Below are 14,937 nucleotides of genomic sequence, written 5' to 3' on the forward strand. Positions count from 1 at the left end.
CACCACTGTTTGGTCGTTCCGGCTCATAGATTATGAGGATGTAGGGGATCCTCCTAGGCTTAGACACAGTTTAGCCACTTTATTATGTGCAATTTTAACAGATAAAAACAATAGTTGTATTTTTAGCTGCCAATGGGATTTTACTTTTGCGTGTAATTTGTCTTAATTATTACTTCAAACGAAGAGGCTAAAAATTATACATAATATAATATACACGCTGTATATTGAAAACTACATCTATTTTTGCAAAAAAATATATATATTTTTTTTTTGCGGGACAACATGTAGTTTTGAATGTTACCATCCACTTTGCTATATATTGTAATGAAAAACGAAGAAAAAATGATGAAAAATGCGCCAGTTTACTTTGGGTCTTGTCTTTACAGAGGTTTATTATGCAATATAAATGACCTGGCAGCATGATTCTTCAGGTCCGTACAGTTACGGCGATACCAAACCTGTTTTTGTTCATTTTTTTTTTTTTTTATATATATTTTTATTTTATTACTTGCTTTTTTAGTTACATTAGGGGACTTATCCTCTTAAGGACCAAGCAAGTTTCTGTTTTTTTGCATTTTTAATTTTTTTTCATCCCCTTACTTCCAAGAGCTGTAACTTTTTTTTTTTTAAATTTTCCAGCTAACAAAGCCAGGTGACTGCTTATTTTTTGAGGGTCTAGTTGTACATTTGAATGACTCCATCCATTTTTAAATACGATTTACTGAAAAATGGGGTGCGGGGTGGGATTCCACTTTTAAGTGAAATTGCGGTAAAGAAAAGTAATTCCGCAGCTTTTTGGGGGGTTTGTTTTCTCCAGCATTAATTCTATAGTAAAAAATAACCTGGAAATATGATTGTCCTGTTCAGCACGATTATAGCGATACCAAACTTTTTTTTATTATTTATTTAAGTGGTGAAAAAAATATATCAATTTGTGTACAAAAAAAAAATTTTGCTTTAGTTGCTATTTTTCAAAGCCCAGAACATTTTTTTCTTTTCGGTTGTTGGAGCTGTGTGAGGGCAATTTTTTTACATGGTAACCTGATGGTTTTATTGATACTATTATGGGGTATATATCATGCTTTGATTGTTCCTTATTGCATTTTTTTTGTGGAGTTGCGACAACCAAAACCCCGCAATTAAGGCATTTCGATTTATTTTTCTATTTTCATAGATCGAACTTTTCTGAACATGTTGATGCCAAAGATGTTTTTTTTTTATTTTTTTAAATATATATTTTTTTGTTAACTGGGAAAAGGGGAGGTGATTAGAATTTTTATATTTTTTTTTACTTAATTTTTTTTACGTTAGTCCCTTTGGGGACTTGAACCTGCAGTCGTTTGATTGCTTTTCCTATGTACCACACTACCACATCATTGCTGTATATACCAAAAATCACTGTCTTCCATGCTGCCAATCCACTGGCTGGACATCACATGATGGGCACAAGGGTGTTCAGCTGTCATAGCAAGCCATCGGTTCCTGGCTGTCGCATCGAAGGGATGGCCACTCGAATTGACGTCCGGACGGCCGGCGCTTTTGTACCGCTGTCAGCGGTTGACAGCAGCATTTAAGAGGTTAACAGCAGCGATCGGCGGGCACTCCGACAGCTGCTGTCAGTCACATGTCAGCTATATAATATAGTTGCCATCTGCCCTCTGTGGAGCGGTCTCTGCTTCTGGAGTACCAAGTTGACAGTGGCTCAGCATGAGGGCGCTGGATGATGTGACAACTCATCAGCGGAGGAGGTTGAGGGGCGTGATAGGTTGCCACAGCATCCAGGGCCCTCCTGAACACTCCCTTCCCCTGTCACTGCCATCTTGGTACTCCAGTGAAACCCCCATAGGTACACTGCTCAGATGAGCTGCGTTGGTGTTTGTTTGACAAGAAGGTAACTTTGGCACATGTCACTTACATATGATGCCCTCCTTGGAGCCAATGCTTGTCTTTATTAGTGATTCCACTGCACGCCCTCGTGTAAAGGGGCCCTTATTAATTTTTCATCCTTTTCGTTCCTCCCTACAGATCGTTAGAGCATTAGAACATCTACATAGTAAACTCTCTGTGATCCATAGAGGTAAGTCTCCCTCCTCTGCCACGTCCTGATATGTCGCGATTGTGGACGCTAGGATAATTCTGCTGATTTTATTTGCATTCTGCAACTTTCCAATTTACTTATGTTTCCATTTCTCACCAGCTTCAAGCTGTCCACTTGCTGTCAATGAATAGAAATATTGAGGCTTTAAAGGGATTTTCTTTGATTAGGAAAGAATAACGTGTGGTGACGTGTGGAACTGCAGCTCAGCCCCGTTTTCTTCTGCAAAGCTTCTGTGTCTGGTCCACAATCCATAGACAGGGTAGCGCTTTTTTTGAGAAAAAAGCAGCTATGTTTCCACCCCTCACCCCCCTCTAATCTTCAACAACCCCTTTTAAGATATTTGCCAAGAGCTGTAAACAAGGATATTTTCATTCACTGACAGCAAGCAGAGATCTGAAAGACAAGTATGCTACAAAGTTGTAGAGCTTTTATATTTTTATATGAAACTAGAATTTCCCTTTAATCTTTATTCTTTTTTGCTAGTCTTGTTCCCATGACCCAGGTTCTAGAAGAGTAAAAAAGGATTATTTGGTACATGTCCTCATGAAAACACATCCTGACTGAGCTTTGGCCTTCTTCCGCCTTCTTATAAAGACTTTATGTGGACCTACATCAATGCTCACAGATATTTGCCTCTATTTTAGGTAGCTAGAGCTTGGTATGGTAATTTGTACAAGCCAGGAAAAGGCAGGAGCTCACAGGATGGGTTGTCATGTGGACGTCAGAACGCAGATCAGCCAGGAAAAGTTGTCATGAGAATGTCGAAAGGCAGGAAGGGTTGTCGCGCAGGCCGCCGGAAGGCAGGAAGGGTTGTCGCGCAGGCCGCCGGAAGGCAGGAAGGGTTGTCGCGCAGGCCGCCGGAAGGCAGGAAGGGTTGTCGCGCAGGCCGCCGGAAGGCAGGAAGGGTGGTCGCGCAGGCCGCCGGAAGGCAGGAAGGGTGGTCGCGCAGGCCGCCGGAAGGCAGGAAGGGTGGTCGCGCAGGCCGCCGGAAGGCAGGAAGGGTGGTCGCGCAGGCCGCCGGAAGGCAGGAAGGGTGGTCGCGCAGGCCGCCGGAAGGCAGGAAGGGTGGTCGCGCAGGCCGCCGGAAGGCAGGAAGGGTGGTCGCGCAGGCCGCCGGAAGGCAGGAAGGGTGGTCGCGCAGGCCGCCGGAAGGCAGGAAGGGTGGTCGCGCAGGCCGCCGGAAGGCAGGAAGGGTGGTCGCGCAGGCCGCCGGAAGGCAGGAAGGGTGGTCGCGCAGGCCGCCGGAAGGCAGGAAGGGTGGTCGCGCAGGCCGCCGGAAGGCAGGAAGGGTGGTCGCGCAGGCCGGCCATACAGCAGCATTAGGGCTATAACCCTGATCTATATTTTCAATTGCAGATGTGAAACCCTCCAATGTTCTCATCAACAAGCAGGGGCAGGTGAAAATGTGCGATTTTGGAATCAGTGGATACTTGGTGGACTCCGTAGCCAAAACAATGGACGCCGGCTGTAAACCGTACATGGCTGTAAGTGCTGCTCTCACTGGTTAAGTGTAGACGTTCTCCCCTATAGAATAGAGGACTACTCCTAAACATGGTGCTAAGCCTTTCATGACGTCGATCATTTTTTTACTTTGTGGCAGCATTCTTCCCCATCCATCATTGCAGCATGCTTCTCCTGGACCTGCTGACATTTTTTTTTTTAATTCTCGCAATGAGGCTTTTTACATAATTTTTTATTTTGAATTTTTTTTCACAGTACTTTATTCTCTCCCCTCACAGACCCATTTTAAATTTCCCTTCAAGTGTGTATATATACACACGTGTTCAAAATTGTTGGTTCCCCTCGTTTAATGAAAGAAAAACCCACAATGGTCACAGAAATAACTTGAATCTGACAAAAGGAATCATAAATTAAAAATCTATGAAAATGAACAAATGAGTCAGTCATTGCTTTTCAACCCTGCTTCCATAGAATTTTTAAAAAAATTAAACTCCTGAAATAGGCCTGGACAGAAATGATGGTACCCTTGACTTAATATTTTGTTGAACAACCTTTTGAGGCAATCACTGCAATCAAACGATTCCTGTAACTGTCAATGAGACTTCTGCACCTCTCCACAGGTATTTTGGCCCACTCCTCATGAGCAAACTGCTCCAGTTGTCTCGTGTTTGAAGGTTGCCTTTTCCATGCGGCATGTTTCAGCTCTTTCCAAAGATGCTCAATAGGATTTAGGTCAGGGCTCATAGAAGGCCTCTTCAGAATAGTCCAATGTTTTCCTCTTAGCCATTCTTGGGTGTTTTTAGCTGTGTGTTTTGGGTCATTATCCTGTTGCAAGACCCATGACATGCGACGGAGACCAAGCTTTCTGACACTGGGCAGCACATTTCTCTCTAGAATCCCTTGATAGTCTTGAGATTTCATTGTACCCTGCACAGATTCAAGACACCCTGTGCCAGATGCAGCAAAGCAGCCCCAGAACATAACAGAGCCTCCTCCATGTTTCACAGTAGGGACAGTGTTCTTTTCTTGATATGCTTCATTTTTCCGTCTGTGAACATAGAGCTGATGTGCCTTTCCAAAAACTTCAATTTTTGTCTCATCTGTCCATGGGACATTTTCCCAGAAGCTTTGTGGCTTGTCAAAATGTAGCTTGGCAAATTCCAGTCTGGCTTTTTTATGATTTTTTTTTCACCAATGGTGTTCTCCTTGGTTGTCTCCCATGAAGTCCACTTTGGATCAAACAACGACGGATGGTGCGATCTGACACTGATGTTCCTTGAGCTTGAAGTCCACCTTCAATCTCTTTAGAAGTTATCCTGGGCTCTTTTGTTACCATTCGTATTATCTGTCTTTTTGATTTGTCATTAATTTTCCTCCTGCGGCCACGTCCAGGGAGGTTGGCTACAGTCCCATGGATCTTAAATTTCTGAATAATATGTGCAACTGTAGCCACAGGAACATCAAGCTGCTTGGAGATGGTCTTATAACCTTTACCTTTAACATGCTTGTCTATCATTTTTCTTTCTTATCTCCTGAGACAACTCTTTCCTTTGCTTCCTCTGGTCCATGTTGAGTTTGGTACACACCATGTCACCCAAACAGCACAGTGAGTATCTGTAGCCCTATATACAGGCCCACCAACTGATTACAAGATTGTAGACACCTGTGATGCTAATTAGTGGACACAACTTGATTTAACATGTCTCTATTGTCACATTATTTTCAGGGGTACCATCATTTCCGTCCAGGCCTATTTCATGAGTTTAATTTGTTTAAAAATTCTGTGGATTTTCATAATTTTTAATTTATTACTTTTGTCAGATTCAAGTTCATTTCTGTCCAGGCCTATCATAATATTATACACACACACACACCAGGGTGGTGAGCATTTTTATTGGTATATGGTCTTCCATTCTGGTATTTGTGCTCCCCAATCCTGTTATGTGCTGCCCTCACCCTCAATCCTGGTATGCATGGCGCCCCTTATTCCCCAATTCTGGCATGCATGGCGCCCCTTATTCCCCAATTCTGGCATGCATGGCGCCCCTTATTCCCCAATTCTGGCATGCATGGCGCCCCTTATTCCCCAATTCTGGCATGCATGGCGCCCCTCATTCCTCAATACTGGCATGCATGGCGCCCCTCATTCCTCAGTCATCAAAGCAAAAGGTGGCTACTTTGAAGAACCTAGAATATAAGACATATTTTCAGTTGTTTCACACTTTTTTGTTAAGTATATAATTCCACATGTGTTAATTCATAGTTTTGATGCCTTCAGTGTGAATGTACAATTTTCATAGTCATGAAAATACAGAAAAATCTTTAAATGAGAAGGTGTGTCCAAACTCTTGGTCTGTACTGTATATGTATATATATAGATATATATCTATATCTATATCTATGTTTTATACATACACACACTTTTTTTTTTTTTTTTTTTGTTAGAAACTCTTATGTACTTGCGACTAGAGATGAACCATTTAATTCATACTCTCCTGGTCCAGCGTTCTGTCCTCCGTGGCAGCCGGTCTGCTCTCTTGCGGCATCCCTTGCGCCTCTGGCGCTGCTTAGGCTGCGCAGTGAACATTGTAACGTCATAGGACTGGACGTCGGACCTGGGCAGCAGATATCAAAATGTCTAAACTTTGTCACCAGCACAGCGCCATCTTCTGGGTTCGCCCCCTCATTACATCATACATTTTAGCTCTTTGCAGACAGATCATAGTTCCTGCGTCGTAAGGTAACGGATCAGGGTGGAAAAGTAGATTAAAGATTCTGAAGGGTTTTACTAGGAAAATATTTAGTACAGTTCTGCTGTGACCTATGCAGCTCTGTGCTACTTAGCTGAGCTGCAGTACCTGAGAATGACCACTACATGGTGTACCGAGCTGTGCTGTTCCAGCTCATTACACTCGTTACATAGCCGCCGAAGCCTAAAACAACTGATCCTTGTCTGTGTCTGGTGTGGAACTTCCGCAGCTTTTGATATTGGTTATCTATCCTAACAATCGGACATCTGTGTATAAGTATCAGATCTCTGTACAGTAACGTACCTTTTTTATTTTCTTCAGCCTGAAAGAATAAACCCGGAGCTGAATCAGAAAGGATACAATGTGAAGTCTGATATTTGGAGCCTGGGAATTACTATGGTAAGTCTGGTATTTATTTACTTGTGTCCACCAGGAACCATCTTTTTAGGAGTCTGACTACTGCTGTTTAACCACTTAAATGCCACTGTAAATTTTTGACAGCAGCATTTAAGTGCCACAACCATGTGACACCCATTGGCACACGATGATCATCACGTCAGTCATACTGCTCCACCATCTCTTTACTCCCATGTAGTCCCATCACCGGCTGGGCTTCGTAGGAGATTGTCATTTCTGCTATATCCTGCAAAACTGAAATATTCACAGGTTCAGTCCCCTAAGAGAACTAAAAAATAAAATACATAGTAATAAAAAAAAAATGAAAAATATAAGTTTCTACCATCCCCTTTTTCTGAATACAAAAAAAGGAGTAAAAATGATAAACATATTTTCACCTCACTTGTATCTTTTTCTGTTTTTAGTACATTATATGGTAAAATGATTTGTCTATAAAATCAACAATTCATCTTGCAAAAAAACAAGCCCTCTTGTGGATATGAAAAAAATAAAAATAATAATAGGTTATGGTACTTGAAGGGAGGGGAAAAAAGTGTGCCGAAATGAAAAAAATAGATGTTACGATTTGGAAAGATAAAATGACGACATTATTTATAATGCGTGGTGAATGACATGAAAAGAAAAAAAAAAAGTTATGGCTCATTAATATACAGGGACAAATATGACTGGTGTGTGTTTTTTTTTTTTTTTTTTTAGTAAAAGTAGTAAATCATTAAGAAAAAATTAAAAACTTCCCATGATAAATTTGCAATCTCTGTAATCCCTTTTTATTCTATATTATATTAGCACTATTTGCTAATAGAGGATTTGGAGACTTTCAGTAAATGTGCGAGTTCAGCTTGTCGCCACATGGTGGCAGCAGAGCAGCACAGTTTCTACTCCTTGGTCTCAGCGGTGGCCCTGGAGGTTGATTGCAGCCTGCGCTTCTTGGTTCTGATCACTTTCCCTCTGGATTCCTTGTGCCGTCACACAGACTATCAGTAAATATAGGCTAAAAGATCTATAGATAAGACGCCAGCTGGTTGTGTTCTGTTACGTTATCACTTGTCCCTGATGTCCGCTCGCGATGTCATCATTCTCTTGCAGATTGAGCTGGCCATCCTGCGGTTTCCTTACGATTCCTGGGGAACTCCTTTCCAGCAACTCAAACAGGTGGTGGAGGAGCCATCTCCACAGCTGCCATCAGACAAGTTTTCTGCAGATTTTGTTGACTTTACCTCAAAGTGGTGAGTGATAATGGGAGTTGTTGTTCTTATAAGACCGCAGTATGAATAGAGACGGAAAGGAAAAAGATGGCGACGGGCTCCCTTTTAAAAGAATCAAAGGGGAATTTTATAGGTCCCCTGTACAAAGCAAGGAGTGAATTTCACTTGTAGAGTCGCCCTCTGCTGGTCTCAGGCAGCCTTTCACCCACTCTCTATCTACAGTTATGATAATCTGATTAATAAGGCCAGTCTGAGACAGACTGGTTGCTAGGGACTTGCTGCCAACATTATGATGAGCTTTTAGCAACTATGAATATTTGAGCCGATTAACACATGGAGCCATTCAAAGTTACTACCATCAGCAAGTCCCTAGCAACCAGTAAGTCCCAGACTGACATAGCAACATGAGGGCAGACAGGGACCCAGGGCTCTCGGCAAAATTGTTGTCGCCTTTCCAAAATTGTGGGTAAACAACTTTGTTTCAAGCATGTGATGCTCGTTCAAACTCGCCTGTGGCAAGTAACAAGTGTGGGCAAAATGAAAATCACACCTGAAACCAGATAAAAAGACTCGGTCTGTGTATATATAGATTTATGTATAACCATTTTTCACTTAGATGCTTATATATCTGGCTAACGACAATTTTTCCACTTGCGTTTCATTTACCATTTCCCCATTCACCCTCTGTAGCCTTTGCAGAGTCTATTGCTGGCTTTTTTTGTACAGATATTCTGTCCGCGGGAAAAACAAAACAAAGTCGTCTTTACCGCCTGATCGAAAGACGTTAAAACATTGGCCTGCGGAGTGCTGTGATGTGTTTTTTTTTTTTTTTTTTTTTTTTTTAAACTGACTGAAATTGCCGTCTTGCGAACGCAATATTACTCCTATAGTCTTTTTCCTATGCTCCTCTCATCTGATTTATTATGAAACATTTCAGTTCAGTTTGGTCGTAAATCAGCTGAAAGGAGGTCAGAAGGGAGGAGCTGTAAATTCTAGAAGGAGCTCACTAATGGATTCTCAGTTAACTCATTCTGCAGCCAGCATTAGAAAGTGCACCACAGTGGCTATAGGAGGCAAAATATTTAATGGAAGATAATTTTTCGCCAAAAATACATGTATATAAGTAAACAAAAAATGTCCATATCCTTTTATACCGTAAATATGAGCAATGTGTTTACTACTAGGCAGAAGCAGGAAAAGTATATCTGGTAGTTTCCCCTTTAGGTTTCAGGATTTCCACAGGCCTTTCTTTTATTAGTAGAACAGCTCACGTTTTACTGGCTGTGTCTGATGCAACCTGTCTTGCTATTGTCTGTCTGAAAAGTTTCCCCATGATCACTGGGCCGGAAGCAATCACAGGAAGCGTCCTGACGAAGGACGAGTAACTCCAATCCAGAGGATGTGCCTCTGACCTCTGCTGCTGTCCTGTTTCGGGGTGTGATCACTTACGAAGAAGTTGTCTTCTGTTTTTGCATTTCTTAACCATCCCGCAGACAATCGTTAATTTGTATTAAAAATTGGCCATACAAGTCCAATTGTTGGGCGAACCTGACAATTTCCTGAAACTGCATGCAGAGTGCCCCCACAAGATTTCAACATACTGGTCATTGTGTGCCAGGGAGCTAAGTCGCAGCCAGAGTTGTCAGGTATCAGCCTTTACACTGTTGCAGCTGAGCTGAGCTGAGCTGGTGTATGGGAGGGGGTTAGGATTGGCCAACAGGTAACTCCTTATTGCTTATAGAGGAGGGGGTCACACATGGACTCCTAGAACGTTGTTGACTTATTGTCCTGTGGTCCTTGAGCTGAGATGAATGCTGCCTTGAATCCACTGGACAACCATTTTTTTTGGACAAATTGTCAATTTTAAATCTGACCTGCCACTAGGTCATGTGTCCAGTTTTTGTTGTAATTTTATTCCCTCTTACCCCCTGAGTATTCCTTTTTTTTATTAATTTATAAACTGCCATACAGTTCCCAGGATACAGGCCTTATTTAGTGCTACTTTTTATGGTCTTTTCAGGCTCGTTGCTCACAGGATAATTGTGCAGAGCAGCCTAAAGTCACACCCCTGAGGATCCTGTGAGCCATGTTCCCTTGGAAAAGACAATAAAAATTAGCAATAAATTAAACAGGCCCATATCTTTGGAACTGTATGGTGGATATAAACCCAAAAAAAAAAGGTATGATCACAGGAGCAGCAGGAATTAGATAAAAGCCAAAACTGGTCATTTTCATCTGGTTACAGGTCCTCTTTAAGGGGGTTTTCTCAAAATTGTCAGTCTATTGGTCTTGTAGACTTGGAATGGAGTGGCAGCAAGCATGCTCGGCCGCTGCACCATTTTAAAGGGGGACGCCGGACAGTTTTTTTGTGATTAACTTAACCCCCGCAATCAGACTCTTATTACCAATTATACGGATAAATAATTCAGGGGTGTTTCTTGAACTTACAACTGAGTAAGAAGAAGCGGTCCCCTTGGGGTTCTCAGTGCGGTTGGGGTGTTGAGCCATGTCCACCATGTCCATGTGCTTGGTAGATGTTTTTCCTAACATGAGTACTATATAAACTTTTGGGGTTTTTTTGTTTACAGCTTGAAGAAGAATTCCGAAGAGCGTCCGACTTACGCCGAGCTTATGGTAAGTATTGATGACCACTGATTTCCCTAACCCTATATAAAGGCAAAGTCCCAAATTGAAATTTTCTTCAGATCAGTTGGAGAGCCTGGGGAATAAAAGAAAATAAAGCAAATGGGCAGAAGTGGAGTTAAAATAAATAAAAATACCGTTTTGTGTATACAGCTCCTATGCAGAATTATATGATTACAGACTCTGCAGTCATAGTCCCTGGAATCTTTCTCCTTGCTAATATACATTCAGTATTCCGGCTGATTTCTTTTGTACTGTTACCATGGTGACTAATCGGCGTAGAATCTGCTGAGCCAAAACGGTTTGCAAATATTCCTTAAAAATGACAAAAGTTGCAACATAAATAAAAAAGCTGCAAGTTGAACTTGTGCTTTCATTAATATTTACCAGCAAACACCTTTTAAGACAACCTGTCCACTTCCCAGACATGCCTGTATTGTAAGACGTAACCTTTCCAGTGCATGAGATTAAGTTTGCATTGTACTGTTCCTCCATTATTCCTCCTGGAAATGTATGACTGAACGGACAATTGGACATTCCCATTCCACTTTGTCAGTAGGCTATGTTCCTACAGTGTTGGCACTGATTGAATAGCCTAGTAGTTACGTCTAGCTGTCCGTCCAGTCATAAAGTATGTTCCTGACCACTATAAGTCTGTCCAATCAGAGTCAGCACTGTACGGCCTATTGACAATAGCGAGTGGTAACATCCAATTGTCATTTCCTGGAGGAGCAACGGAGGAACGGCACAATGCAATCTTATATATAAAAAAAAAAAATTTAGAATAGTTATTTAATGGAGAATAGCTTGTTTTATTAAATATTTGTGTTCTGCATGGATTCTTAAGTTTTCATTGGTCCTCTGATATTCTTCCTGGAAATGTCACAGAAATGGCAATTGCATGCCACCATTCCCTTTGTCAATAGGCTGTGTCCTTAGACATGGCTTATAGAGAGGGAATTTCCAGGAGGAATAACAAAGGAACATATCTTGCAATTTTTTTTTTGTTTTATTTATTTATTTTTATGCTTTCTCTGCAGCAACACCCGTTCTTTACGCTGCATGAATCCAAGAACACTGATGTGGCGTCCTTCGTCAAACTCATTCTGGGAGAATAAACGGCTGCGAAGGATCCCCCCTCCCCCTTCCCTTTCTCTAATCCTAGGCACGGACTTCTCTTCCTGCAGGACGTGGGGCGGCTGAACGCGGCTGCTTGAATATCCCATAGAAACGAATCACGGGACTGGGAAAACTGGACTCCATATTGTTTCTGACGGCCTTTTTAATTGCAAACGTCTAACCCCTGCGCCGTCACAGCCGCCTCTTTGGCGGTGCAGGAGTTTCACTGATGCGTTTTACCGGAATGGGAGGAAATTATATATATATATATTTTTAATTTTTTTTTTTTACCCATTTGCTGCCGTATGGGTTTTATAGCAATTTTTAGTTTTTTTTTTTTTTTCTTTTTTTGGTTCTAGGTGCTACTAGATTTTTTTTTTTTTTCTCTATTTGATTTTTTTTTTTTTTTTTTATTTCTATTTTTTTGGATTTGTCTACGTTTGAGAGGAAGAAGAGTGCGTGATCTGGGTAAAGTACGGTGGCAAATATTTATAGGGTTTTGCTGGTGAAAGGGTGAAAACATTTTATTTTTATTTTTTTTTCCTTTTTAAATATTTAAAAAAATTCCTTTTCCCCCACATTTTTAAATGATAATTATGGAGTGGTTGTGTGTGGGGAGAAAACGTCGTCCTCCTATATAATATATATATTATTACTTTTTTTTTTTTTTTTTTTAAATCTAATGTGTTTCATTTTTAAGGCCAAGTAGTTAGATTTGACATAATGATGATTTTATGCTGGCCGGGCCGAGACTAGATGAGTCACTTCTGGCTTCCATGGTCTCAGTAAAGGGCTGGAGGCTAAAAATACACTAGAATAATGCTGTCTGAGGTTATTAATGGAGGACCGTCTCGGGGCATAATTTAAAAAGATGAATTTCTGCATATATATATGTGTATACTACAGAGGAAAATCTGTCTCGCAGAGTCATATTGGGGCAGGTTTATTTTTTTGTATTGGCGACTGGTACTAAAAGCCGAATCCGTACCCTCTCTGTACAATTAAATCCTCAGGATGTATAGAACTAGTCCATAGGTCGCTAAAGGAGCCCTCCTGCAGACACAGGGACTTGCAATGCATTGAGTCGGCAATAAGGAAATTAAAGGAAATATGCACGCATGCGCAGGTTTTTTTGGGGTTTTTTTTTTTTTATTCACCCGAATGAAAGTTCCAAAGAGATTGCACGTCTGCTCAGTCATTTTTGGAACGCCCATAGAAATGAATGAAGTGAGCCGTGCATGCGCAGTCACCTTTCCGACGTGTAGAACCAGTTCTTAGGTTGCTGAAAGAGCCCTCGTGAATACCCTACCCTTTAAAGGGTTAAAACATTTATGGCTCCCACCTGGAGCCCTCTGCCAGGAATGGAGAGGCAGCTGCACATGCGCAGCTTCTCCCATTCCCTTGTGTAAGAGTACCAAAAATTGAGTGACTGCTCAGCAATTTTTGAACGCCCATAGAAATGAATGAAGAGAACTGTGCATGCGCAGTTAATTAGTCCACGGTTTGTCCAAGGAGCCTTTGTGCAAATTCGGTCTTGCAAAGTATTGGGGTTCCAGTAAAAGGGTTATTCTCGCTCCCACAGCTGGGAAACAGATCGATCTCAAGACTGGAGCCCCTCCGCCTTGGATAGATAGGTGGCTGCTTTTTCCATTCCCTTATATGGGGGTTTGTGAACATTGTTGAGCAATCAGGAAATGAATGAGGAGAGCTGCACATGCACAGCCGGCTTTCTGAGGTGCAGAACTAGTCTAAGGGTTGCTTAAAATACAGGTGCTTGCATTGCAGCAGTGTCATCAAAGGATTACTCCTGCCAATGACTTTTATGGCTCCCATCGCTGGGGCCTGTATCTCAAGACTGGAGCCCTCCGGCAGGAATGTAGAGGCATCTGCGCATGCGCAGCTGTTTCCAAACATGCTACTTTTGGAATTTCCATGCAAATGAACGGAGAAAGCTGAACATGCGCAGCCTCCTCTTCCCTGACAATGGTATGTAATGAGGCCCCTGTTCTCCAAATCCTGTGGATGTGACATAAATATCATCCCCCTTTTAAGGGTGTACTTTGGGAGAGATTTTCTGAATTTCTCTCACGGAGGTTTGCAGAAATCCACTTGCTTGCCACCAAAAATCGCCCTATTTGGTTGAATAGAACTTTTTTTTTTTTTTTTCCTCCATTCGCAGATATTTCTGCAGAAAATCTGTGGTGTGCGGTTATACCCTACCCACAACGGATGAGATTTTTTTTTTTTTAAAGAATGAACTCAACTTTTTTTTTGTGTGTGTGGTTTTTAAAGGGCCTAAATATTTTTTTTCTATTTTTTTAGCCCCTTGCTTACAACAGTATCTTAGGAGCTATTTTTTCCTACTTGAATTACCGTAATTTTTAAAAAAAAATTCTGTGCAGCATTATACAATTACTGTATTTTATTTTTATTTTTCCTGTACTCTTGCCCCCACCCCATTTTTTTTCTTCTTAAAAAAGAGCGCCATACAATGCATTGCAAGGGGTTACTGGGGGTCATGGTATCCATGACAGATAAGTAGTGTTTTCTATTACTGAAGGGCTTGATTAAATAGGTCATGATCATTCTGGCCATGATGAAATGTATGGATCTTACAGTGGTGAATACTGCAGGGTTGTGCCATGTCAGAAATAAAAAAAAAAAAAAAACAATGTACACAACAGGAAATAATTACTGTTTTATTTCCAATCCAATGAAATGTCTTGCATATCAATTATATTTTTTAATGTGAAACCAAGTTTGAGTTTGTGTTTTTATTTATGTGGACAGACCCGGATAAATCCTATTTAAAATAATTGTACATTAATAAAAAAAAAATAAAATAAATCCAGATCAGAAGTGACAGTACAACGTGCGCATAATCGACAGGTGTGAAACTAGGCGGAACAGATAACTCCTTTTATTCCTGGATTCAGACGGGCGTACTCCATGGTCCAGATGCAGACCACAATGCCTGAACTGACCATTATTTCAGTCCAAAAAAACAACTGCCCCCTCGACTTTTTGACTGTTTTGTACTAAATTCTTCAAAAGGTTGCATGCTCTCTATTCTCTCTATTTTTGCCTTTTAACCTTTTAATGCAAAAAGTAGCATGTTCTGCTCAAACGTTGCAAAAATTTTTGCAAAAATTTCAAGTGTGCATAAAATCACTCCAGGATCGGGGGAGGGGGGGGGGGGCGACGACGACATTTGATCAAAAGGAAATGTCAACTTTTTAATTAA

The 14,937-nt window shown here is 41.3% G+C and overlaps 1 protein-coding gene across 2 annotated transcripts in view; it reads left to right on the top strand.

Moving 5' to 3' along the window:
* The window catches only part of MAP2K6 (mitogen-activated protein kinase kinase 6), a 50,029-nt gene extending 35,582 nt beyond the window's left edge, over window positions 1-14,447 (top strand). For both annotated transcript variants that reach the window (XM_073682527.1, XM_073682528.1), the window contains 6 exons: window positions 2,026-2,077; window positions 3,455-3,582; window positions 6,631-6,708; window positions 7,813-7,952; window positions 10,520-10,565; window positions 11,615-14,447. In XM_073682527.1, coding sequence (XP_073538628.1) covers window positions 2,026-2,077; window positions 3,455-3,582; window positions 6,631-6,708; window positions 7,813-7,952; window positions 10,520-10,565; window positions 11,615-11,692 — 522 coding nt within the window. In that variant the 3' untranslated portion in view covers window positions 11,693-14,447. The remainder of the gene's footprint in view (window positions 1-2,025; window positions 2,078-3,454; window positions 3,583-6,630; window positions 6,709-7,812; window positions 7,953-10,519; window positions 10,566-11,614) is intronic.
* The last annotated feature ends 490 nt before the right edge of the window (window positions 14,448-14,937 follow it).

The sequence above is a fragment of the Phyllobates terribilis genome, unplaced genomic scaffold (genome assembly GCF_046119375.1).
Source record: "Phyllobates terribilis strain yellow unplaced genomic scaffold, ASM4611937v1 Scaffold_5__5_contigs__length_657084704, whole genome shotgun sequence".
Lineage (NCBI taxonomy): Eukaryota > Metazoa > Chordata > Amphibia > Anura > Dendrobatidae > Phyllobates > Phyllobates terribilis.